Source organism: Clarias gariepinus, chromosome 9, assembly GCF_024256425.1.
Source record: "Clarias gariepinus isolate MV-2021 ecotype Netherlands chromosome 9, CGAR_prim_01v2, whole genome shotgun sequence".
Classification (NCBI taxonomy): domain Eukaryota; kingdom Metazoa; phylum Chordata; class Actinopteri; order Siluriformes; family Clariidae; genus Clarias; species Clarias gariepinus.
This window is the reverse complement of record NC_071108.1, coordinates 14,453,941-14,481,254: the sequence shown is the minus strand read 5'-3', so window position 1 is coordinate 14,481,254 and position 27,314 is coordinate 14,453,941. Positions and strand designations below refer to the sequence as shown.

At 35.3% G+C, this 27,314-nt stretch overlaps 1 protein-coding gene across 1 annotated transcript; it reads right to left on the bottom strand.

The window, feature by feature from the left end:
• Nucleotides 1–909: 909 nt before the first annotated feature.
• Nucleotides 910–27,314, bottom strand: cry3a (cryptochrome circadian regulator 3a). Its single transcript, XM_053503632.1, has 14 exons — nucleotides 27,179–27,314; nucleotides 24,610–24,782; nucleotides 20,329–20,437; nucleotides 20,044–20,186; nucleotides 18,697–18,881; nucleotides 16,048–16,136; nucleotides 15,826–15,966; nucleotides 15,292–15,603; nucleotides 11,157–11,308; nucleotides 8,422–8,624; nucleotides 7,825–7,917; nucleotides 6,215–6,331; nucleotides 4,041–4,196; nucleotides 910–3,911 (listed from the first exon to the last, which is right to left on the bottom strand). Exons 2-14 carry the CDS (start codon nucleotides 24,765–24,767, stop codon nucleotides 3,880–3,882), a joined length of 1,890 nt encoding a protein of 629 aa, XP_053359607.1. The 5' UTR covers nucleotides 24,768–24,782; nucleotides 27,179–27,314; the 3' UTR covers nucleotides 910–3,879.

Below are 27,314 nucleotides of genomic sequence, written 5' to 3'. Positions count from 1 at the left end.
CTGGTGGCACTCCGATCCCGCAGCTAAATCCTCTTTAGGGGACGATCCTGGCGCTTGCTGGACTTTCTTGGACGCCCTGAAGCCTTTTTAACAAAAATTTAACCTCTTTCCCTGAAGTTCTTGATGATCCTATGAATTGTTGATTTAGGTGCAATCTTAGTAGCCACAATATCCTTGCCTGTGAAGCCGTTTTTATGCAACGCAAAGATGGCTGCACGCGTTTTTTTTTTTGCAGGTCACCATGGTTAACAATGGAAGAACAATGATTTCAAGCATCACCCTCCTTTTAACATGTCAAGTCTGCCATTCTAACCCAATCAGCCTGACATGATGATCTCCAGCCTTGTGCTCGTAAACATTCTCACCTGAGTTAACAAGGCGATTACTAAAATGATCTCAGCAGGTCCTTTAATGACAGCAATAAAATGCAGTGGAAAGGTTTTTTTGGGATTAAGTTAATTTTCATGGCAAAGAAGGACTACAGTATGCAATTCATCTGATCACTCTTCATAACATTCTGGAGTATATGCAAATTGCTATTATAAAAACTTAAGCAGCAACTTTTCCAATTTCCAATATTTATGTAATTCTCTTTTGGCCACGACTGTACACTAATTACATTCTAAATAGCTGCTGCACTTACCCTTTATCATATTTTAAGATATGATTTTTACACACACTGATACCTCAGTTTCAAGGCCAAAGTTGGATCAAGTGGATAAGTGTATAGTAAACTGCATCAAATATGAAAAGATGTGGTATTGTGTGTATTTATGGTGCTCGGTGACTTACTGAAATCCCAACCTGGATGGGGATGCCAGAAAAGGATCCACTTTGACCCTAACCAGAGTGAAGTGGTTAATGAAGATAATTCAGAAAGTTTAGAACAAAACATGACAGACAAAAAAATTATGGTTCAACACTTTACTTCTGTCTTAGACCTCATTTTGCACAATGACATTGTAAAGACTGGAAGATAGTTAGAAATTGTCAAATCAAACACATTTCACAGAAAGGAAATGAAATGAACAAAACAAAACCAAGTAGAGAAAAAAAGACTTGCCTTATTTTTGTGGTGACAAAAATGGATAACTACAACAGCACACATAAAAAAACAACTCTCAACACTCAAAAGCAAAGCTGATCCTTACTATTATTAGTAACAGTCCTTTTTTCACACCAGTCTTGTGTATATCCAACTACGCCAACAGCGGTCAGAACAACATAAACACAATCTCAGCAAAATATGCATTAAATACCACTAATTAATCACTGCACATATAGGAATAAGATTTATGTCCTACAGAATATTTACATGTTATAAAGAACTCCTTTAGTGTACACCTGGACTGGTGACACTGTAAACGTTGATGCAGATGTAACAGCTTTAAGACTGATGTTGGTCATTTGACCTGCAAAAAAAAAATCAGTAGCAATTATATACATAGATCAGTTAAGAGAAGCACAATGCCCAGTAAAGCACTTTGAGTGCTTTTAAAAATTATACTTCAGTTATATAAATCATTACCTCTCACATAAAAGTATAATTCAGTGTTTTTGTGATTTCTATTTTTACTTATTTTGGCATGTGCAGAAAAAAACCTTTGGAAATAGCTGAAATATATATTGTTGGGTTTTACATCTTTTATAGTAAAAATCAAAATTAGAGGAAGAAAATACTCATCACTTTTCTTACAAAAATACTGCTGCTGAATTTGGTGCCTTAAATTTATAAGGCATCACAGCTTACAGAATAAATGAAAAAGCATGGCCTTTGACATCCAGTCAACTGATCAATGTACTGTACTGTAAAACTGTAAAAGAATAAAATAAAATAAAAATCTGGCTCATAACTTTAGTGCTTTTTTAGAACCAAACAAACTTTCAGCAGGACAAAAATAACCTCACTTGTGCTCACCTGTGCAAGTACAGTAGAGCTCATTTTCAGTAGTGAAAAGTGAAAAAAAAATTGAGGATGGGAGGTTGTTCATGCACAACTATAAAACTAGATGTATGTACAGCCTTGAAAATCACATAAATTTTATGTATATGTATTATGACAAATAGCTGGTATGAACATCTTTACATCAGTTACTCCTATTCTTTAAGAAGAGTATGTTGTGCAGTAGGCATTTGCTGGCTGTGAGGTTTGACCAAGAGGTCTAATATTAAAATATAAACATATATATAAAAATGGAAAAAAAATTAACCACCCTTTTTTTATTATAATTTTGAATGAAATCTCATTCACTCGCTCAATCACTCATGTTGTTTTACATTGTGGATAAAGTGGCATGCCTGGAGCAGGGTCCTGAAGGCCTGGAGGCTGCCCCAAGAGACTTGGGACACGAGGGCAGACACACATACACACATTCACACTATGGGCAATTTTTTTGGGAACGTCAATTAAGCTAATCTGCATGTCTTTAAAATGTCGGAAAAAACCAGAGCACCCAGAAGAAACAAGCACAGAGAGAACATGCAAACTCCATGCGCACAGATGATTTTCATGATTCTGATTTCCAAAGTTTCTCTATAAAATACTGTACTATAAAGCATTATAATGTTTGGATGTTTGCTTAATCCTAAATAAAAATAAATGGCCACTTCCACAAACCAGAACATTCCTAACATATTGGTTTTCTAATTTAATTACAATATCACCATAAGACTCTAAAAATAACTTTACATTATTTACCATAATAGTGTCCAGGACTTTTTTTTTTTTTTTATATAATGAGTTCTAAACACTGCCTTAAACAAGACATGACATAAATCAACAAAACAGCATTACTATACTGTAAGTACTTTACAAGTATAGACATACATGATGTGGCTTTAAAGATGAGAGAATTTTGACACAGATATTTGAGTCCAAAAGTTTGCATTTCTCTTGTTTTACTGTATGTGTAAAAAAAAAATAATAAATAAAAATCTACTTCTTTTTATAGGACATGACTTTTCCATGCTATTCCAGTTGAGTGCCTTTTATAACAGGGCATCATAACAATTAATTTGCAGTTATCTTTATTAGCAGGTTAAAAAGTTTGTGCCTCTACTGACACGCTTTGACTTATATTAAAGTGCCACAACAGGCAATCAACATGTTCACTTTGTTATGTTTGATTTTTGCCATAAATATTTAAACAGGCTCCATTGTTATAAGAAGCCAAGATTTAGCAGAAAAAAAGACCTTAAACTGAAAGCACCGAGCATCAAAGAATGGTGAATATTGTAAAAAGAAAAAAAAGGGGGGTTTAATGACAATATTACTATAATGGTAAAATGGACAATTTGTTTGAAGAGTGAACAAATAATCTTAAAAAAAATCCATATTTTTGCATCACACACAAATTTGAGTCCTGAAAAAGTCAGGGAAGTAGAATAACAGTCCACATTTACATTACATTATAAAGAATCATTTCAAAATTCTTCACTATTAGCAGCAATATAAACGTTTTGACCCATTTATTTACTTATTTAAAAGTAAGAGTATGCAAACTTTTGCAATCAAGTGAATAGGTAGCGTTTGTGTCAGTAGGATTCTTGTGTATTAATGCATACAATTACTTAAATACACTGGCTGCTGCAAAGATATGATGTTCTTATATTCTTCTTGATATAAAAGGTTTCCAAATATAAAAAAAAAAAAACTAAAATGGCAGTTTGTTTTCTGGTAAAAAAAAAAAAAAAAAAAGGATTAACCTGCATTAAATAACAAAAATAAATACATAAAAAATATAATTATTTTGAAAAGGACCAGTCTTGATTGATTGATCTGTTTTTTTTTTCTTCGGGCTATTCATTTTAACCAATATTCCCTCGAAAACAAAGAAAGGAAAAAAAAATCATATTGAAGGCCAGTTGCTGCTTCGATGTTCACTTCAGTCTGATACATCCATCTAGCTCTTCTGAAAAACAAATGCAAGGGGTACAGTTGGTACAGACTGTGTGAAATATGTACAGACGATGCTCATTATGATTACGAGATTATCTGATTTTAAATTCTTATTAGCTAATGTTATGCTTAATTACAATACCAGGATGGTGGCTATTGGTGCTACGCACTGTAGTGATCTCTGCTATTCTTCTCTGTAGCTTGTGAGAGGTGGCGAGTGTGTCGTCTCCTTCGGTGTCTCGCTCCGATTCTCGTTCCCTCTTGCATGCAACACGTCCTGTTGTATGAAGCACACATCCTGAAACAGAAAGGCCACTGATAAATATACAGTAAACACATAGGTCTTATAGAAAATAATGAGTTACTTGAGTTTTATAAATGTTTTGATTTCAAAATCTGGTTGGCTAAACTGTGTTTAAAACTGTGAAATCCTCACTGAACATGTTTGTTACAAATATTAATATAATTACTAATAAATGTATTTCATTATTTTGCACTGTCTCTTTTAAAATTAAAATTTTAAACAATATCTCTACCCTCAAGTTTAAGTTCAAGTTCGAGTATCCTTTATTGGCAGTACATAGTGAAACGAAACAACGTTCCTCCAGGACCAAGGTGCTACATGCAACATAAATTTACAACATAAATTAACAGAGAAACTAAACTAGCTAACTAAGAGGCCTAGTTAGCTGGCTAGCAGAAACAAGACAGACAGTCCTAACATAAATTACAACATAAATTAACAAAAACTAACTAACTAAGGAAGACTATCTACAGGTTTTCAGACAACATAAAGTGCACGTGCAAATGTGCAAACGAGCAACAACAAAGTGACAGTGCGACAACCACGACATAACAGAACATAAAATATGGTGTTGAGGTAGTGGAGAAACAGTAAACATTCCTTAACACAGCAGCAAGAATTGAGGAATTAGTGCAAAAAGTAATGAATATTGTGCAAAAGGGATAAACAGTGAAGCCTTTACAGATTTCTGTGTACGATAGTTTGGTGGTGTAGGTCAGTGTGTCTGTGCTTGTGTTGACTAGTCAGTCCAGTCTCAATGTTTTAAGGTAGTTGACTTAAGCTGAGTGATAATGCTTGTGTATGAGTGTGTGTGTGTGTGTGTGTGTGTGTTCATCAGTTCAGTCCCTTTTTGTTGAGGAGATGGATGGCTTGTAAAAAAAAGCTGTTGCACAGTCTGGATGTTTGTGCCCGAATGCTTCGGTACCTTTTTCCAGATGGCAGCCGTGTGAAATGTGTGTAAGAGGGGTGTGTCCAATCAGCCACAACGCTGGTGGCTTTGCGGATGCAGCGTGTGGTGTACATGTCTTCAACAGAGGAAAGAGAGACCCCGATGGTCTTCTCTGCTGTCCTCACTATCCGCTGTAGGGACTAAACTTCTGACTGTAACACTTTAACCTTACTGTTTTTCCACATTTTCTTGCTATGTATTGTTTCTGACAGTTAATTGAGTTCTTGTAATCAATGCCACTCAGTACACTCTCATTGTAGTGTACTGTGTAGTGTGTATTGTGTACTGTAGTGCACTGTGCAGTCTATTGATTGTATTGTATTTTCCTGGGTACATACTTTATTGTACTGTATTTGCATTATGTAATCCTTCTTAGCATACTTTTAGTCATGCCCTATGATTCTGTAGAAAAACATTTTATTCTACTGTAAATAAGTATATGGGTAGAATAGCATTAAGATTTTTTTGCTTACTTTAGATGATAATCAAACTTTTCTAAACTCGATGCTATGACCTAGATAGAGTTCATATAAGATTGTTGACTGTTAGACATGACTGCTATTGCCAATGGCATAGCCAGAGTTAAGTATTTGATGATATAATACAAATTTTGTCACCAAAAGCAGTTGGTAAATGAGCGAACAACATGAATCGATGGTCCGATCCCCCCTTGTTCAGTGGTGGTGTCAGTGTGTGGGGAATTTTTTCTCGCCACGCTTTGGGCAATAATCAATCACTGCTTGAATGCCACAGCCTATTTAAGTATTATTGCTGATCATATGCATCCCTTCATGGCCACAATTTTCTCACATGATAATGCATCATGTCACGAAAAATGTCATTCTAAACAGATTGTAATGAGGAGGTTTTTTTGCAATGAGGACTGTTCTTCAGTGGCTTTCTTAGTCACTCAGAACCGAATACAAAAGAACACTGTTAGGTTGTGGAGGAGCAGTAGAGCTTTTGAGAACGTAAAGAGATCAGCTAACAATTTAATTTGGATCATATGATTACCATAACAAGCAATCTCAAACTAAAACACAATTGATGGTTTCAGTCTTACCTAGCTTTTGTTGTTGCTGCATTCTGCTTGGTCCCTGGTGCTCCTCACTATCAAAGTTCAGCAGAATACTTCCACTCCGGTTACCGCTGGCAACCGAGCTGCCTGGCATGGCCGGTGCTATCACAGTGCAAGTTACATAAAGGTAAATACATTAGAATTAAAAAGATGGAACTACTGTAAGTACTGCTACTTTTGTATACTCTTACTTCTTTTTAACATATTCATATACAGTATGTTGTGCAAGAATTGATCACACATTTAACTGATCAATGGGGAAATGTAAAGAAAATCTGCAAATATTTTTTGGAAACTAGGAAAAAGAGGAAAATAGCAAATCATTCAAATTTTAATTATGTTTCCTTTTTTCAAACAGTGTACAAGGTAACTGTAAAACTGTAAATTATGAGAACTATTTTAGTTCTGGATAGGTTAATGTTCATCCTTCTTCATTTTTTAAACCAGAAAAGAGGAGTACTTGGGGGCCCTTCTATTGTATAGAACCCACATGTAAAAGATAATTTTGAAAGTTATATTGGCCCTGCAAAAGGTGGTAAACATCAAAAGTGTGTTCCCCATAAGACTTAAAGGCAGGAATGAGACTATCTAACCATACTTTTCTACCAAAGAGCATGGCCAGCATTGACACAAAACAAGTATTACAGCTTCTACATCATGACCAAATGTATATGTAGCTTTCACCATTAAATAACTAAACCTGAAAAAGTGAGAGAAACCTTTCTAGAGGGTATCAGGTAGTGATTACCAGACACAGAAGCCAAAAACTATATCAAATTCTTATAAATCATTTTGAAATAAAATCTAAAATATTTAATTGAGAGTGGTACTACCAATATTCAAATATTTTATAGCTTCATTAGGAATTGATAAGGTTATGTAATAGTTATTAAACCTAAAAAAAATAGTAGATAGTTGCCATTGTTTTTGTTGCCAATGTTTTTCTGTTTTTTTAATACAAGATTCATTATGCATACAGTATCCCACAATGCATTTATTTTATCATGATATACAATAAGACCATTTCCAAATCATTGTGGTCACACCAAAGTGAAAAGATATAACTACACTGATACAAATGTTAATGTATAGTTACTTTAGATTTCATAATCTTAAAAACATAGATTCTAAAAAAGAGAAAATATCAAAAACATCCATCAAAATCCAAAGAAGCTTTGTGGAAAGGACCTAATCATCAACTAGAAACTTTCATGTTAGTGTGAGTAAACATTTGCAAAAGTACAAAAGTAGAAATGCTCCAAGCCAGCTACATAATGCATGTGCAAGCTGTGATCTTTGTCAAAGGGGGAGTTATAAGTTTTGCCTTGGAAGTGTGTCCAACTTATTAATGATTACTTCGAATTTTGTCTGTTTATTAAGCTCTATTAAAAAGAAAAGATTTGTATAGTCTGTCACAGAGATGTTTTGTCATGTCATTTTAAAACTGATCAAAACAAAATCAGTAATTGGGCCAGGCATATACAGCGTATCTCGTTGGTAGTAGAAGTATTTGAGAAGTGATAGAAATCACCAAGCAATCAGTCAGCACATATGTAAGTAATCTAGTAAAGTAAAAAAAGATATTAGATCATTACCTGGTGTGTTGGTTCCAGAATGCTGTTCTCCTGGAGAGTAGGCCATCCCATTCCCATTCCCATTGTGCGTAGATGGCACTGAGGCCAGAAGTCCTGTGTAAATGAATAACAGACATCAAGAAGCCTGAAAAATTACTAAAAATGGTAACAATAATTAATTATAAATGTTAATTTACAGTTTTTGCTGAACAACACAAACCAAAGGTAGGCTATTGCATACACATGAAAATCAAGTTTGTTAAATCACAATGTGGACTTTGTGGAACAAATCAGTAAGCAACGTTGTGCAATGAAATCGAACTGCAGAACTTGTACACTTTTGTGCAAATCTTAAACAGCAATACAAACTGCAGCTGTGGTAGCAGTTATTTGCACTGATGCACATTCAGTGTCTAGGGTCTTTTGTGCATACAACCCAAACCTGTGTACTTGGGTGGCTGGTGATTAACTGAATTCGGTTTGTTAATATCATAGCGAGTATGTTTATGCACTAAGAATGCAGGAGGCCCATATTTAATTTTATTTGCAAAATGCTTCATCTGTCATTGAACATAACATTACTGAAACCTACACCCAAGACAGCCCTTAAAATATTACCTAGTCCTCTATAGCGGGAAAGTTGCTGGTAGATCTGCTTCATCCTCTCGATGTTAAGGCGACTAGTCTCTGCATGGTTCACCATGGGCTTCGGGTAATGAACTCCAATGATGCACTTTGCAGCAGTCTGCACTGAATCTGGGGCGTTCCATGGATCGTAGATATATTTGGCCGGAAAACCTCGAAGAATAGGTAAATAACGTCTGGAAGTACAAGGAGAGATTAAACCGCAGAGTCTCATCATAGATACAGGAGAGGCTGTGTGTGTGGTGGTTGTCAAGTTTCAATTACACAAATATGCAATATTGCAAGTGTTTTTGTAATCATGTGCTATATACACTGTGTGTGTGTATATATATATATATATATATATATATATATATATGAATGAGCATTCATTGCTATACAGAACCTGCATAAGACTAAATTCAATTCAAAACTGTCTTTTAAAACTACAAATAAATGAATGTATGTAAAATAAAAAAAATAATCAACGTGCTGGTTTTAGACCCATAAGGAAACACTGTTGCTTTATATACATTTTGTATACACAGTGTAGCTGAGTTACAGATATATATTTAATATTTATGAACATTTCACCACACCACTGTAAGGACCCAGCCAAGGGTACAAATCACTTCAATAAAGCCCTAGTACAATTCCTTCTGGTCCCAGGACAGAGAAAGGCCACCTACCTACAAGTTCCACCTTACCAGAGCCTGGACAGAAGGTGGACGATGTCACCACAATGCTTGCAGACTGGCAGATGAAGTATAAACCAACAGTTTCTGTTTGTGCTGAGACACTACGGAGATTCCTACTATAACACGCGTTAGAAAGCAGAGGCAGTGACCAACCCTTCCCACCCTTTTAGTCCTCGCCAGATCCATCCAATCAAGCAACTCCCCGCTCCTAACCCACCCACTCTGCTCAACTGAAACTCAGGGTTAAGTAAGAGGTTCAGGTTCACTCCCTGCCCCTCACACTGCTACTGATCGCTTTTGAGACGACAGTGATCCCAAGCCAAGGCAGAGAAACTTGCTAGCTGTCAAACGAGCAACACAGTATACTGTCCTCAGCTGCTGGGTGGCCCCCTCGTTTTGCCAAAAGGGACCACAACCCTTTCGCCAGGAACATTTATATCCTGCCTGGACAAGCAACAGAATTTCAGAAATTTATAGAACCAAAAATATTTACATTGGGCATTGGGTGGGAAAGGCCACTACATGCAACTGAATACAGTAGAACCTTGGATTCCAAGTAAGTTGGTCTACGAGTGCTTTGCAAGAATGTTTGAGCAAAAGTTTAAAATAAATTTTAACTTAATAAATGGGCGAGGTCTTGATATACGTAGTATATAAGTAGTAGTATATAAGTAGTATGCATGCACTTTGTCTGCTGAGCGTCACGTGATCACAACTAAGCCAGTGGTTCTTCTCTCCCTCGTGCTGTGGGATTGTCCTTGCCAATGCTCAGTCTCAGTGCACTTGCATCACTCGTATAGTCAACGTCTATACAAGTGATGCAAGCGCACTGTGTGCGTGTGTACTATTTACTATAATATTGTGTGCGTGTGTACTATTTACTATAATATTGTGACCACATGTGTGCGCATCCAAACCATTAATTTTATTCATTTTGTGTCCAAGTGTAGTGACTGTTCTTTAGTAACAATGACTTGCAATAAAGGCCCTCGTGAAGAAAAAAAGTTTAAAAGGATGTAGCGGTGCCGGAGCAATGACAATGCAATGTAACATTTGATATACAAGCATGCTGCCGGAACAAATTATGGTCACAATCCAAGGTTTAACTGTACATTAATAAGTTATATAGATTTTATAAGTAAAAGCTTGCTGTTCAAACAGATAAAAGACTCTCAAAATGTGAGCATAAGCTATGCTCTCAGCAAATCCACTTGGTAATAAGGCCAAGAAATTTCATTACTGTACATTCTCTTGCACAGACAGGGCTGCATTTAAAACCAAGAGCACCACTAAACATTTCGTAAAGAGTCTGTTAAAGAGGAGTTGCCCAAAGCTAGATAGGAGTGTTTTTATCTGTGACTTTGGACCCCACCTCCTATCATGCCCTCTGGGAAATGCATTGGAGCTCTTTATGTATTAAATGCAGGCCAGGCTTAGTAATTCTTTACCAAGCGGTTAAAATCCCTTTTGATGAAACAAGATGCTACCGAGCTACAGAACAGGCTACGGTATTGCACAGAGAAAAAGCATGAAGCTACAAACAGAATCACAGTTAACAGGCTTCCAGATGCCTTGGCTAAGAATGGCTTTTGTCTTAAAAGCAATCAACCACAATTTACAAAGGGGAAAGGAACAACTGAACTTTTCACCCAATCCCCGAGAAGACAACAAATACACATATCACAAATAAACTTTAAGCTTATGACGCATTATGCATGTGCTAAAAAAAGCAAAAATAAAAAGATAATAGAGGATAAGTGTATCCATACTTTAAACTATTTTACCTAAAAATAGTTAAAAACTTCCTTATCCATTTGCTTAAAAAAACTCACTTACCATTGCTTTTGAAAACAGTTGTCCTCATTTCTAAACATTATCTCTTTAAAAAATAGGATTTTCCAACAGCAGTAAATCACATATAATGCTACATTATATAGTAAAAAGGACTGGTGTAAAAACTCTTCATTGCACAAGCTGTCTTATTACTGTACCATACTTACTACCTAACCATTTATGGGTAACATTACCAACCTAATAAAGTCCCCATTAGGGTCAGTGCGCCGACCAAACCCTACTGGACAGTAGCAGTGGAAGAACTGCTGAAAGAATGAGCTACAGGAGAGCCACATCCAGCTGCCTGCGTTCACACTCCAGTCTGCATCCAACAGGAGCTCTTCAAACACCTGTCAATAACAACTATTATTATAGACTAGCCAAATGAAGCAAGAAATGTATGATCATATTCCATTAAACAATTAAACACTTCAGAGAATAAAGACCATAACAGTACTGCAGTATGTTACAGTCACATTTGGGTTCAAGTCTGTGTCTGTCAACAGGTAGTGTTTTAAATTCAAGACTAAAATATAAAAAATATATTAATCATTTGGAAAAAAAATTATAGTATTGTATTCGCCAGTGGACAGGTGGAACTGGTGACTTCTTCTGTGCTAGCTTCTTCAAAAAGTACAAAATTCATCTCATTTAGGCAATTGATAAAATGGACCCCTCTACATCATGTTCATACTCTGACCATTCCCATCAACCCAAGTGGCCAAGGTGGCCTAACAGACCCTCATGTTTTTGTGCTATTGTTACATAAGTAACATCCTCACACTTCTGAAGCCCTGATGATTTTCTTTGGAACTTGTAAAGACCAAATGGCAATGTAGCAATTAGGTTTTTTAACACCTCCAATCCATACAACATGTGGCCACTGACAAATGAAAAGTGTTCATACAGTATATGAATCCACTTCCTTGACTTCTTAACAAATAAGAATGGGAAAGAGGACAAACATGAAACAGGGTTGACTCAAGAAGGAATTTTGTTACAGGCTATCCACTGCTATAATGCTATAGCTCATATGGTGACTTTCATAAATGGTTATAAATTTGGTTGTAAAAAAAAAAAAAATCCAAAATTTGAATTACTAACTTATTTTTCTTATATCAGATAAAATTGATAATTGTATTGTTACTATCTTGGTAGAAAACCCACACTTTTGGACAATTATATTTTTTGGTTTGTTGATTTTTTTGAACACCAGATATTCAGAGAACAGAAATTAATTCACATATATTCAACAACTTCCACCTTATCCCACATAATGATACACAGAACTCAAAATCTACTTTATTAGAAACACCGGTATACCTTCTTGCAGTTTTCTAACTGGCCAATCATGTTGCAGCAGCAAAATGCAAATAAATCATGCAAATATGGGGAAGTGCATCAAGTAATGTTCACATCATAATGAAGAAAAAGTGTGATCTCTGGGAGCCAGATTGTATGCTGGTTCCAGATGAGCTGATTTGAGTATTTCAGAAATACTTTTAGGATTTTCAGTAAACAAGACTTTTTTGCAATACAAGTTTTTTTTTTTATTTAAACCTAGTCCAATTTACAAACAATAAACATCAAAATATTAGACACACATAGTATGACAGACAATATGGGCAAACAAGTCACCGAAAAATAATTAAAGAGAGACAGAGAGAAACAGATCCAGAGAAAGAAAGTGAGACAGGAGAGAAAGAGAACAAAAGGGGCAAGGGGAGACAATATGAATATAAACATACCTGCACGAGTACCTTGTACCTGTATACTATTTGGAATAATTTTTCCCATTATGTTTATTATGTATATATCAAAAGCTGAGACCAAACGTCATTAAACTTCCCTTGGTTATTATTAGCCCTTTGAACTAGACATTCAAAAGAGGTGATCTGTCATTAATTTTATACTCTCAGCCAAACCCGCCTTTGTCTGACTTATCCAAAGTCAAAGAACAATCCGCTACCATAAAGCCTGCCAGTGCAAGTAAATTTTTGTTTGGTCATGCCTTTTAAAAAGAAAAATGCGTCTCGGCCTATCTATAGTTAGGGAGACTCTTCAATACTCTATTACTTGCTTCCAATAATAATAAATGTACAAGGCTTAATGGCATTAGCCCACATTTTGCTAGAATGCACAAAACAGGATTGACCTTTATACCTAATGTAGTCTTTTATCCAAGAAGGCAGTCAGCTCAACTTGTATCTGAAACCAAGCCAGGTATCTTTACATTACACAAAAAGTCTAATCATGCAGATATAATTCAATTGAGATACTTCCATTTTAATAATGCTTCACTTTACCCACAATCTCAAATTTATCAGCTTCAATTGTTTTAATCTTCTTGAGACCCTCTTAAGTTTTATCCATGGTATTTCTCTATTAATCCATTTAAACAGCAATGATCTTATTACTTCCTGATGGCATTACCTCAGACTTGCGGCAATTAATTTTGTAGCCTGATATCTTTAAATATGTTTTAAACAGCTCTAATTACATAAGGGCGAAAGACGATGGGTCGTTAACTAGCCAGAAAATGTCATAAAGGAAAAATGTATGTTCTGGCCTTCACCTTTAATTTCATGAATCCTTGGTTTGGCCCTAATAGCCACTGTTAATGATTCAAGATATACAGTGGGGACAGTATATCTCCATTTTTGCACCTTGAAAGCTTAAAGAAAGGTGAAAGCAACTCTTTGGAAGAACCACTGATAACTCCATGTAATTCAAATTAGGAAGCCATTTCCAAATCCAATAGACTGCAATAATACATAATAAAAATCCCCACTCTACCTAATTAAAAGATTTCTCTTCATTAAGACAGTTACCAGGGTACAGTACTTTTCTATTTAATTGTAAATGAAGCAGACTTCTAAGGTTATTGGAAACACCCAATTCTCTATATTAAATAATAAACAAAAAAAGTAAGTGACAGTTCTGAGGCTGGAAATCCCTTTGATAAAAGGCATCAGAGAAAAATTGGCAGATTGGCAGAAGTCTCAGGAAGAATATAGTAAACCAATTAATCATGCTTTTTAGCCATGGTAAGCAGAAAAGATGAACAAAACATTAAACTGCGAAGTGGATTATCGCATCAGATGAACATATAGGGGTCCATTCCTGTCAGACAAAGGCAAGAATCTTTGCTCACCAATCACACAGATTCACTGGAACCAGACAGTTAAAAATTATGTTTTAAAAAATAATCACCTTTTTCCTGCACTCTTCAACTCATTACTTTAGGCGAGATCAGATTTTTCACATTCAGATTTGATGTGAACATTAACTGAAGCTCTTGTTTTGTATCTGCATGATTTTAAATATTGTACTGCTGACACATGATTGGGTTACTGCATAATGTAAGTGAAAATATGCAATTGCACAGGAATCCCTATTAAATTAGATAGTGTTTACACTGATCAGCAATAACAGTTAAAACTACTGGCAGGTGAAGTAAATAACAGTGACTATCTCATTATAGTAACACTTATCAAAGGGGTGTAAATATACAGTATTTTGCAGCAAGTTAACAGTTATTCCTCTGAGTTAAAGTTGGAAATATGGGAGAAAGTAAGGATATGAGTAGCTCTGATAAGGGCCAAATTGATAGAAGACTGGGTCAGAGCATCTCTAAAACTCAGGTCTTGTGTGGTGTGTCTGGCATGCACTGGTCATAGACGCACAAGGCTCAGTGATACATGTGGAATGTATAGCAGCTTGCTACACAAAGTCAAAGTACCTGTGATGACCCATGTTCACAGCCAAAAGTGCTACAATGGACATGTAAGCATCAGAACTGGACCATGAAGCAATGGAAGAATTAATTACCTTTTTATATTATGTGTTACCTGGGGAAAAGACGGCACCAGTTTGCACTATGGGGAAACACAAGCCAAGAGAGGCAGTAGGATGCTCTGGGCAATGTTAGGCTGGACAACCTTGGGTCCTGGATCACCTACGTAAACCCTTTTATGGCAATGGTATTCCCTACAGGCAGTGGCATCTTTCAACAGGACAATGTAGAGTGCCTCACTGCAAAAAAGGTTGAGAAATAGTTTGAAAAACATGACAAATAGTTCAAAGAGTTGACTTGGTCTTCAGATTCAATCCATGGATGCCCCACTTTACAATTTAGAGTAGTTAAGGGGTCTTCTGCTAATGTTTTGGTGCTAAAGCACAGAGATTGAGATAAGATTGCTGTGGATTCCATACCTCAACACATTAGAGCTGTTATGATGGCACAAAAGGGATGTAAAAAAATATTAGGCAGGTGGTTTTAATGTTATGGCTAATCAGTGTATATTTACTGCTCTCTAAACGTGCAAAGCACCTTCATGCCCTCCTCCCAACTGATCCACAAGTCTCCTCGAGTGAGGAAGCAAGCCACAGCATGACGAGCTAGGTGATGGATCCAGCCCTCCTGCCTCAGTTGGGTCATGATGGCATCAATCCATGGAAAACCAGTCTTAGCCTCTGCCCATTTGGCCAGTGCCTCTGGGTTCTTATCCCAGGGAATGCGCACACAGATGGGGTTTCCCTCCATCTTGTCAAATCGCGGGTTAGTGGTGGCAGCGGTGTAAAAAAATTCCCGCCACAGCAGTTGGCCATAAAGAGAGAGAGGGGGGGTACTGGTCTTCTTTACCTAAAGGAAAAAGGGGTGATTGATATTCTTAAATTCTAGACAACTACATTCCATGTTTCTATTAATACACAGGCTTAAGTTGAACTTAAGTTAAAAAAATAAATAAAAAAGCTGCAAACTAAACTTATGATTCTATCCCAAACAAAATAAATTATACTTAGTGTTTAAAATAAAATACTTTTATTCTGTTTGTTTCTAAACTCTGATGAAATGTGGGGCAACCTTTCTGTAGAGATCTGTGAGTTTGAAATAGAAGAGGCGACAGGAGAGACAGCCGAAACGAAGGTAAGGGCTCAGGCCTGTGGGGCTGGCTAGCAGGGAATTGGCATTCATCCTTGGCCTTTCAAAGTTGGCCACCCAAGCCTGGAATAGGGACAAAAAAAAAATCATAAACAGTGAGATAAAGGTACTTTATTTAAGTCAAGGCTAAATTAATTCCTTTACCTTTCTCTCAAGGTGCCTCTCAATCCTTGTTAGTGCTTCTGTCTCCCCACCTGGCCACACAGCAGAGGGTAGGCCTTCTGTGTCAAATCCTATGCCCAAACATAAAATACTTAGCACCTATTTTCAAATATACATAGAGTACTTTGTGGTGTCTGGCAATGGAACATTAGCAGCAGATTTATTGAGTGCTGTGGGTTACAGGGTGGAGCCTCCATGGATCAGGCTTGGTCAATGTTTTTCCATCAATTCCATTGTGTTATGCTGTCTGTATGAAGGAAACCTATGACAAATTGAAACCCCTGATATGCATTAACTAGAACCATAATTGAATCTCATTTGCCATGGGCACCTCCGACTGGTTCTTGGTCCCCCCTGTGCCCCCGTCTTACAAAATCCTAGAATCGCCCCTGGCTTTGTGGTGACTTAAAAGTTACTGCTTTGCTTGTTGGTCCTCCCAAGTGGGTACACAAAGTACTGCTGCTACTGTATGTTTTTAAATAGGCTAGTAATACAAACTATACCAAAAGTGATTGTCCACTTTGACAATCAATGGAGTCTGGAAAGAAAAGCATATAACATCCACTACTTATTAAATCATAGAATATTTTGTTGCCACTTTTACACAATAAACTTGGTCTAATGAAAAATTTAGACCTAATGCAAAACAAACCCAGCATTTTAATATCTTGTCGAAAAATTTCTAAGACTAAGTGAAGGTAAAATAAGGTAGTCTATCTTTTTGGTCCACAGAATAGTGAACTTCCTCAAGGTGATTAAATAAATGGCAAACATTCTCCTAATGGGCTTATTTATGCCATTATTTGCTGTTAGCCTAGATTTAATAAGTTTGAAGACAAAATGGATAAATATTGCAGTTTAAATTGCAATTACTGAATGTGTCAAAATAGTTACAGTACTCATTTAGCCCTACTTCAAAAGCAAGGATGGCATGGAAAGCCTTCCAGTTAGTTGTAAGAAGATTTCGTGGAAAAAAACAAGGCAGTCATTTACAGGAAGTTGCCAGAAAAACTCCTCAAAGAATACAGAATTCCTGGCTTTAGTATGTCATTTAAGACAATTCTTTTTGCTCTCTCAACTTGATTTTTTTTCACAAAACTGTGGAGCAATGAGTGATGATGCTGGCACAAAATTTGACCAGAGCATTGCTTTTTGCGAGATAAGATATAAAGATAAATGGAGGCAATCAATCTCTGCATATTGCTGATACACAGCAACGAGAGATGCTCCATCAACAGAAGACAAAAGAAACCATGAAAAGCCGCTTTCTGTTTCTTACAAACTTTTATATTAATTGTAATAAATAACATCAAAAAGTTGATGTAAATGGTTAAATGATGACTATTGGTGAAAAGCCCAAAAAGTGGAAAAACCCATATCTTAAAAAACAGTTGTTTAAAATTTATTTTTTTAAATTGAATGCATGGAAATCTATGGGAATTGACAGATTTCAACAAAATAAACTTGTTGAAACTTTTAAACAATTGTAGTCCATTGTTATCTGTATGAGAACATCTGCTTGCATGTATAAGAAGTACTTATGTCAATCAAATGAGACACCTACTCAAATGTACAGAGATGATATTTACCAACTGACACCTCTCCTACCTGGATTTCAAGCACCAAACTATTTTTGTTTCTAAACAAAAATACTAAAGTAAGTGTAACTTTTTTACAATTACACTCTCCAACAATTTGTTTTCCTAGGGCCATACAGCTGTTTGCTATTTTTTATAATGCAATTTCACCAAGAGTTCAAATATTTTTTTTCTTCTATGAAGTTGGTGTTTGAGCATTTTATTCTTCTAGATTTAAATAATGTTTTTAACAGTTCTTAACCATAGAGGGGTTTATAAAGTGTGAAATAATCACTACATGTTAATTTTGTTATATCCCTGTTTAAAATCAATAAAAATATTGTTGAAGAAAAATATGTGGTAGTTTATATGTGATAGTTTATAAGCATGATATCTCACTTTTAGTATTTCTAGTATTATCACATTATATCAAATAATTGCAAGTTTAAATGGTACTCTGATGAAAAGTTCTTAGATTTTTCTTATATCTAAGATATAACAGTGGCTAAATGATAGCCAGAACTGGACCTCAAGCACTACTGTAATATGTCACCCTGTAAAGATTGTCATATATCATGGTCCATGTTTGTGATGTGCCACTTTAGAAAGTCTGTGCTGCTGCTACCTGGGAGTCACCTTACACCTTTTCCAGATATTCCAAGGCTAATATTTCCCACACTATAATCACTGGGAGTCATCTTACTGCAGTTCTAGGTTAGGTCCTGGTTTTTGTTGTAAAAAAAAAAAAAAAATGTAAAATACTAATTTTGAATAATTTTATACGTCCATGTATTCAATACATTTATATTTTCTGAGGTTTTTACAGTATGCTTTTTTGCAGCCAGTCAATGATAAGCTTCTAGGATTAGCCAATCTTATTTCAGACCCATTTATAACACCCATTATGTTCCAGAATACAAAGGAAAAGTTTGTATTACTCTTGGAAGTTGGAATTTCAGAGCTGCTGATGTTTTCAATAACAAATATAAAAAAATGAAGACCAAAAAATTGAAAGCATAAAATAAACTAATAAACCACATACTGTATATCTTACCCAGTTCTTCAAGAGAAGGCACGCCATATTTGTCCCCATGGTCTTCAGATACAGGTGTGACACAGCAGCCCATAAGGGTGCTAGACATGGTCTCCACTGGCATCTCTGGTGGATCCATACGGCTGATCAGAGTCTGGAAACGTTTGTAAGTGAGGGGTGGCTGACCGCCATTTAGCTCAGTGATTCTATTAGGAAAGGACAAGTAAATAAAAAAACACATTAAGAAAGCACCCAATGTCATTTTATCCAATGGGAATGTTCCAAATTTTCTATGATTGATCAAATACTGTAATTGTCTAAATAAATCAGCATGAATGCACTACAATTAAGTTAGCCTATTAATGTTGCTGGGCAAGTCCAGTTGCCTACTAATTAAATTAAAGAGCACATGCTGTTTCGTCATTCTTTTCAAACCAACATATCTGGGATTTGACACCATTTTTGATGTGCTTAACACATAGACTGATCAGCCATAACATTACCACTCAAATATTTAATACCAACATAGTGTACTGATGCCTGGGCAGCTCTGGTGCCTAAGGATATAAGACATAAGACATTTGTGTTCTGGCATCAGGATGTTAGCAGAATATCCCTTGGGTACTGTCGTTTGTAAGGTGGGGCTTCTGTAAATCTGACTTCTTTGTCTCTACTCTCTTGACCTGTGTCAGGTTCGCATAATTGCTAGGCAATATTGTTATTGTAATGCTTTGGAAAGATTCCCAAACTTGCAAATTTTGATACTGTACAGTATGACTAAGTCTAAGTGATCTCTCTCCGCTCCTTATCCCAGCTGCTGATCACTTAATTCATTTAAGGAGCACTTCACTTCATGCTTCACTAGAACACTACACCTCATTTACATGGGTTCAGAACCCATTTGAAGTTACTATAAACAATCTGTCTTTAAAAATGCATAAACAATTTATTAAGCTTATAAGTGAAAGCAGGCTGAACCACCTCTTTAGCCACATGTTCTCTTGAGACCTTTTGTATGATGTGGGAATACTCCCAGCTTTTCTATATACAATTGTAAAACTCAATTATTTTGCTTAACCATATTTTTGTTTGGCAGACATATCCAAACCTCAAATGTGTTTAGACCGAGAATGACCTGAAGCTGTGCTTATCCACATTTGAGGCAAAAAAATTTAAAACCAATGCAGCCTCTTGTGTCACACTGAGCTGAGACTCAGCATGAATGCAGACTTTGCAAAAGCTAATAATAATAATAATAATAATAATAATTATTATTATTATTATAAACAATATTGCTATTGTATATATTTAATTTAGAGCCTGTTATTTTTACATTATAGGACACTAAGGAATTAAAGCAGTTCGTACTTATCCAGATTGTAAAGCGTGTGTGAGATCTTGACAATGACTTCCACCCCAGCCTCCATTGCAAGCTTCTTAATGGCAGCATCCCGCTCTTTCCCAAAAGGTTCTGAGTCATATTCAAACGTCAACCTGGATATTTCCCACTCCTAAAAGGGTAAAAAGGAAAGAGGGGAAAGCTAAAAAAAAAAAAAAAAGCTACCATCTCCTTTTTAACTTTAGGAAAACTGACCAATTCAGGAACAGTTTGGTTAAAAAACATAAACGGCTGATAAATTTAACAAATTTCACCTTAAATAATCGTGGAAAAACGTTGGCTGGTTGACCTCTGATAACAAAAAGGCGTGAATTGAGCTTTCGGAGACTGGAGTCAAGATCATCTAGGCACTGAAGGAGGAATCTAAGGAATAAAATAAAAACAAGCATATACAGTCAGTTTTATAAATAAAAAAGCAGAGTATATTTTTATGCATTTCAGTTATTCAGTACACAGTAAGGAGGAATATATTTTCGAACAATTTATTTTTTGCTATTTAAGATACTTAGCACTTTTAAGAGCTCCACTAAAAATATTATAGTAGCATATTTATTTTGAACAAGCTTTATTTTACTTTTTTTTCTACTGACCTATTTAACTATATAAATAAATGTAATTAATATATTAAAATAAAATAAAATATATATAAACATTCACATATCTACTAGGTAATAAAAAGCTACCTGAATATTATCCCACCATACTTGTGCAAAAACATAAACAAATAACAGGAAGCTACAGTTCTTAAATATGATTTTAAAAATATATTAGCTCCAATCATAATTGTAGAAGACAACCAATTAGGCATTTTGGCATTCTGAATGCACCCTTATGCCCATCCTGCTCGCCTATGCCTTCCAACGATGAAGTCAAACTTTAGCAATCCTCGTTAAGAAAGTAACTACATTTATCATCATTAATCATGTAACTGTACTACCCTCTAGTGTAAAAAAGAAGAACTGCCTGTGAAAGTCAGACAAACTGTGAAAGATTAACATGAAGACTATTCAGGGCAATTCTAAACCTGCCTGCACGTGCAACACTGGTCTGTTGCAGGATTTAAACACTAAAGCTTTTCCATAAACAGCGCACATTCCAGGTAAGCTGTAGTGTTATCTTAGAGCTGCCATAAGTTTCCATTCACAGTTTTCCTTACACACTGCCCATCTGGACATGAAGTGGTTTAAAGATATTTTTGGTTTGAACAACTGTTAATGTACACTTTGACTCTGAAGCTCATGCAGAGGATCAGAACATCATTAGGTAGTCTGAGCTTCCACCTGTCAAGTGTGTGATCCAATGATTTGGGTGCACCCTTTGTTTAGTTTTTGAAGGCAATATACAAGAGAATATACAGTACACATACAGTATATGAGGGGGGGACAGATATGGACACACACAATCTTTTGAATATTTCTGTAAATATTGACATTTTACAGTTTCTTTGTAGTTGACTTGTCTCTTTTTTTGTTTTAATCACAGTGTGTACTTGAACTGAACATCCCATTCAACTGAAAACAGAAAGCATAATGGAATATAACCTTCTGTAAAAAGCAGGTAAAATTGTCAAAATCACAAATTTGCATACATTTAATTAAAATTAAAATTGGGCAAAATGTTGGATATTGTAAAATTACACAACCATATATAATATCTCAGATCTCAGACACTCAGTCCACAAGTAGTTAGTTTAGGTAACAAAATGATAAGGGTATTTTTTGTACATTCTTACATTAGTTAGAAAAAAAAGCATACATTCCGGTTGTCCTAGACTACACTACAATATAAGGACTGCATGTTTACAACATAGACAGAAAGCTCTAATTTATATGTCTGGTGTCAAAGCATGCCCCTGGCCTGGTTAACCTCCCACCTGTGTCTGTGTTCTGGCTGTGGTGTACAGACTGAGCCCAAGGACAGACAGTCTGCTGGCAAAGCCGTGATTAGAGGCCAGACAGCAAAGCTCCCTTTGCTCCACATAGAAAACTGTCCCCACCCTGACATATTTCCATTATACAACCAACTTACAGTATGGACTACTAAACACATCTACTTTCTGAGCTTCATTCATAAAAACGTGCATTACTATTTGGAAAATGAGTGAATATTAGAAAGCAGTATGGATCCCGCAATTGTTTTAATAATAATAATAATCATAATAATAAAAATTAAAATAATAATAAACAAATTATTATATAAACTTGTTTATTCTTGTGACCTACAGGGTATATGCTCTAAATGGCTTATTGAAAAACTTTTTCAATGCTTTGCTCAGTCATACGTACATAACTTATATAACTGTCCTGGCCTACATATGATCGCACAAGTATGGAGCCACCAAAGGGCATAAAATTAGCCTAGTGACCTGCTTTCAACTACAACAGCACTTCTTTTACATTTCAAAAGAAAGAACGTAATTTTGGCGTTTATTTCTCTGAGTCATGTGACAATTTGCTCCACATAGGGTGCGGCAAAAGTTTTAAGTTAAACTGAGGCAAATTCATTGGCGCTGATGTAAAATATATATATATGCACTAATGTAAAATATATATATACATTAATATATATAATATATAATATATATTATTTTTATATATGTAAAAATAACATAGAATAACATTAGGTTCTGTTAGATACATACTTGCTTGTAATAACTTGTAATGGTATGACAATAAAAGCCATTCTTGTCTATGCTTTCTTGTGTTTCTGCAAATCACAGAGGCATTATTATTCTTTCACTGTTTTCAGGCGTGGTGTTATAGAATGCCAGCTGATTAGACATTTTATATAGTGTAGAAATAAGTCATAATGTATTTAATACTCCACTAAGGCCTACTGATATGGTAGAAACACAAGAAAAGGCATTACATAGACAATGAGACACGACATATTCTAGTTGCTTTATTCATAAACATGATATTATGCACAATAGACTACAGTGTCCTTAAAAGTGAAAACCGTAAAAGGTACACCATAAATTAGGGAAACAGCATATTAAACTTGTAGTACAAGAGTAAAATGTAGTACTGTTCCACATTCACAATTACACATTCTGCTGCTCCTTTACATCTTTGGGAAAATAATAATAATAACAATAATAATAATAATAATAATAATAATACGTTCTTAATTTTCTCACTTATTCTCACTTATTAGAAATTATGCTATAGACCTTAATTATAAATGTATACAGAATGCTTCTGTGCATTTAGACTGTTAAATATTTAAAAAGTTAAATATTCCATTCATAAAAATAAGGAAATATTAATGACATGATCTGTGACAGACCTGTCACAGTTTTGGCTGACTCACTGATTCACAGCTATTCCACTTACAGCATCTGCTTATCTCTTGGCCTACATTCTCACAAGAATCAGCACTGATCCCCAGTATGGGCAAATTGCTATGTGGGCGGACATGTTTAAAATAGCACCATATGTAAATAATTAGTGTGACAGCATAAGGTCTGGAAAAGAAATCTTGTTTTAGCTGTTTGTTTGGATTTTCTATATGATAAATCAGAAAGCAATATAAAATAATAGAAAGTGATATACTACTGTCATCTGTACATTTTGCATGGTGCACACCTTGTACAATCTAATAGGGAATTGAAAACTGGTCTGTCAGGTAGCATGCCTCAGATGGCAGTACATCCAATCTGTGTAATTGGAATGCCATAGTTTGACAGAAAAGGCACTTAAAAGGTCTAGGTAGTGTAATTGATGTCCTTAATGTCTAACCAAAATCTCAGATTGAAGTATTAATAAGAGAATCAGAATATTTTGTCATTCAATGTTTAAAATATGTTTAATTTCTCACCTCTGTTTCTTCCCTTAAAACCAGTTTATATAGTGTAAACAGAATCCTTTAATCAGTTTTACACGCAATAAGTGTGTAATAACAGAGAGGTTGTAGATTATACACTGTATATATAAAGTCATCTGTATCAATATTTTATTGCTCCTCTTTTATCTTTAGTGTTCATTCACCATGTTATCATTTTAATATCCCTATGCAACATCACAACATTTATTTCCATCCATACATTTATCTTGTGTTAATGACAGAAGAGTCTATTCCTGTACATTTAAAATATTTTCAATTGGATTAGGGGGCTCTGTTGTCACCAATTCATGAGTAAAAATGATTGCTCATGCCCCCAGAACTATATTTTTACAATTTAGCCAGATGAATATTGGCATTGATGAGCCAGCTAACCTAATTTTATCGCCACATAATGCTGCAGTGCCTGGATCTGTCCCGATCATAACGGTGACTCCAGAGAGACCTACAGTATGCATGACATGTCATTATCACAGTGCCTTAGTTAGGCTTTTATCTATTTGCTTCTTTAAACCCAAACTGCAACTTTTTTGCCAGGCATTGTAACTAGACTCAGAGAAAAATACCTCACAGACCAAGAAAATTACAACTATTTTGTTTATTTTGCAAGATTTATAAACATAGGTTTGCACAGCAGCATGCATTCATAACACTTTGAATTCATTTTTAACAAAAGACAGAAACCCACTCACCTCCACCTGTTGACTCCAAGGTTGGATGACCCAGCAAACCAGGGGTCCAAGAAGTAAACACAACGAATGGTACCTGCACCCCGCACAGCCTCCTGAAGTGCAGGGTTGTCATGCAGACGCAGGCCCTTCCGAAACCAGTGGATGGAATTTGGAGCCATATTCAAAGTGTCAGCCTTTACATGATGAAGAATAGAAAAAACAGCCTATTAGCTAACCTATTGTCTGCATCGTGAAGATAATATATAGAAATGTGCCACAGAAGTTCGCAATCCACTTAAGAATTCCCTCTTAACTTTTCAGCCAGATGGAGAAAGCTTATTAGTGCACAAGGAGTACTACAATACATGGCATACTTTTGGCCACCACTGTACATAATTCATATACAGTACATACTGGAACCGAATAAAATGTAATGTACAATAAAAACAATCTAAAACACATCCTAATATGAAAATATCTTATGATTTACATTATTGAGTACAAAATGTATATCAGCAAGCATCAGTTTCAATACATACAACTTATTAGATCGGAAGTTTAAATAATAATGACCAAAAAAAAAAACAATGTGCAAAGTAGTAAAATGAACCTTTACCATGGTTTTGCTTCCGTAACCACCTGTATATGTGGCCTATAGAAGTTCTCTGCTTAAATACTCTGTCTCTTCATGAATGGGGACTGCACATTCTGGCATGCATCCTGTCCATCTGTGCTCTCAGCTGGAATCCAAATCTGTAACATTCGGTTTTCCTGGCTGTGTCTAAATCTAATTCAAAGTGCTGACACAATATTGATGTTTTTGTTTTTGCAGGCACGTAAAGCAGGGATTTCAAAAGCTACTTTGGCACTATTTAGTGATCATCTCCATTTAAGGCAATACAGCTGATAGTCTATTTTTAAACTTGAACACCCAGGTTCATAGCTCTGGTCTCAGAGTCAGAGGTCTACTTCCTGTCTGGAACTCATTTTCCTGCTTTAATACACCTCATCCATACGCCTCATATTTTAAAAAAATATATTTTTTAATATTTTGTTTATAATTGTATATATATATATATATATATATATATATATATATATATATATAAAATACAAATTGTCATATTTTGTATAATATAATTGATTTATATATATATATATATATATAAATCAATTATATTATACAAAATAATTGATTTATATATATATATATATATATATATATATATATATAAATCAATTATATTATACAAAATATCACAATTTGTATTCTTATATACTGTACAGTATATGTATATAATTTTGTCTTTTTACATTTATATTCTCATTGCTTTATTGGAATATTTTATTTTTTATTAAATTGTACTCTCCAAAGCAATTTATTTCTTGCAGGGAAACACTTGTTTTTAGGTTACATGACAGTTGTATAAGCATTTTACTGAATATCATGTTGTGTATGTGACAAATAAAATTTGAATTTGAAGGCGCTAAAATAGGCTTTCTTGAATTGAACTGAGAGTGTAAGAATAGGAAAATCTACAAAGGACAGGGAGTACTTCAGGACCAAGGTTGGGAGCGTGTTCTTGAACACTATGTTACACTGGAGCATGTGTTTTAGTTAAAAGCAAGTTAAAAGAAGTAATTGCAGGTGCTGTTTAATTCTTAATAAATGTGTAATTAATTAGAATTTATACATATTTTCTGACACTTTTCAAACTCATTTCCATTTATTTAACTCTAGCTGCTTCGAGACCATTATCATAGTTCAAAGGTCTACATAAATAAAAAATGAATTGAACGGAATTATTCTATATGGATGCAGTTGCTGAAAACAAATTACAAGAACATTATGCTTGTTAATCCATAGGCTCTACTGGTCAGCATCTGTAATGAATTTTTCTCCCTGATTCCTGATTGCATCCAGAAAATAACTACTCTCTCCTTTAGACTGTTCTCCAAAAATTAAGAACATAACCACAAGACTCATTTACACAAGTAGAATAAGAAGAAATAAAACCGAATATTGATTAAATAATTTGTCCTCAGAATAAGACATCACGTTGTAACTTTGAGTTTCAATCCCACATTTTCAGTTCTTCTGCTATGTCGATGCAGCTTATCCAACATATTATACAACATATTGGTGTAAGTAAGAAGAATGGCAAAAGAAAGTACTGTATTGTGAAACGTTTAGCTAGTGTTAATCACAGTCCTTGTGATAAGATAAAGAAATGAAAACGATTTAAGGCATGATGACTCATACACAGGTTCATAAACGCGCTGAACATCTTGTGGAGAGGAAACTAGGTCAATGCACACTGGGTGAATCCGACCAGACTGTATCATAAACTGATCCACAAACCGAGAAAGTCGTCTAAATCTGATAAAATTGTGCAACAATGTCAACCAACTGTTCAGAAATAAAACGCTCAGAAATATTACTTAGCCATTATTGGAAAACTTTAATACAGAAACAGGAATGAAACTGGGTCACCGCGGCGCAAATTATGTAACTCCGACAAGGTGCTTTTTACTTATGCCTGTTCTTCTCTATGTAATGTTTAAAAAACGACGGCAGCGCACATATTACCTTTAGATGTTATGTCAGTCCTGCAGAAAAGACCATCTCTTCCCACTATATTTTATAAAGCTGGTCTCTAAATGTCGCAGGTTGTGTCCTCGTCGCCGCTCAATAGCCAGTGCCAACGTCCGTTTTGCTGCGTCGT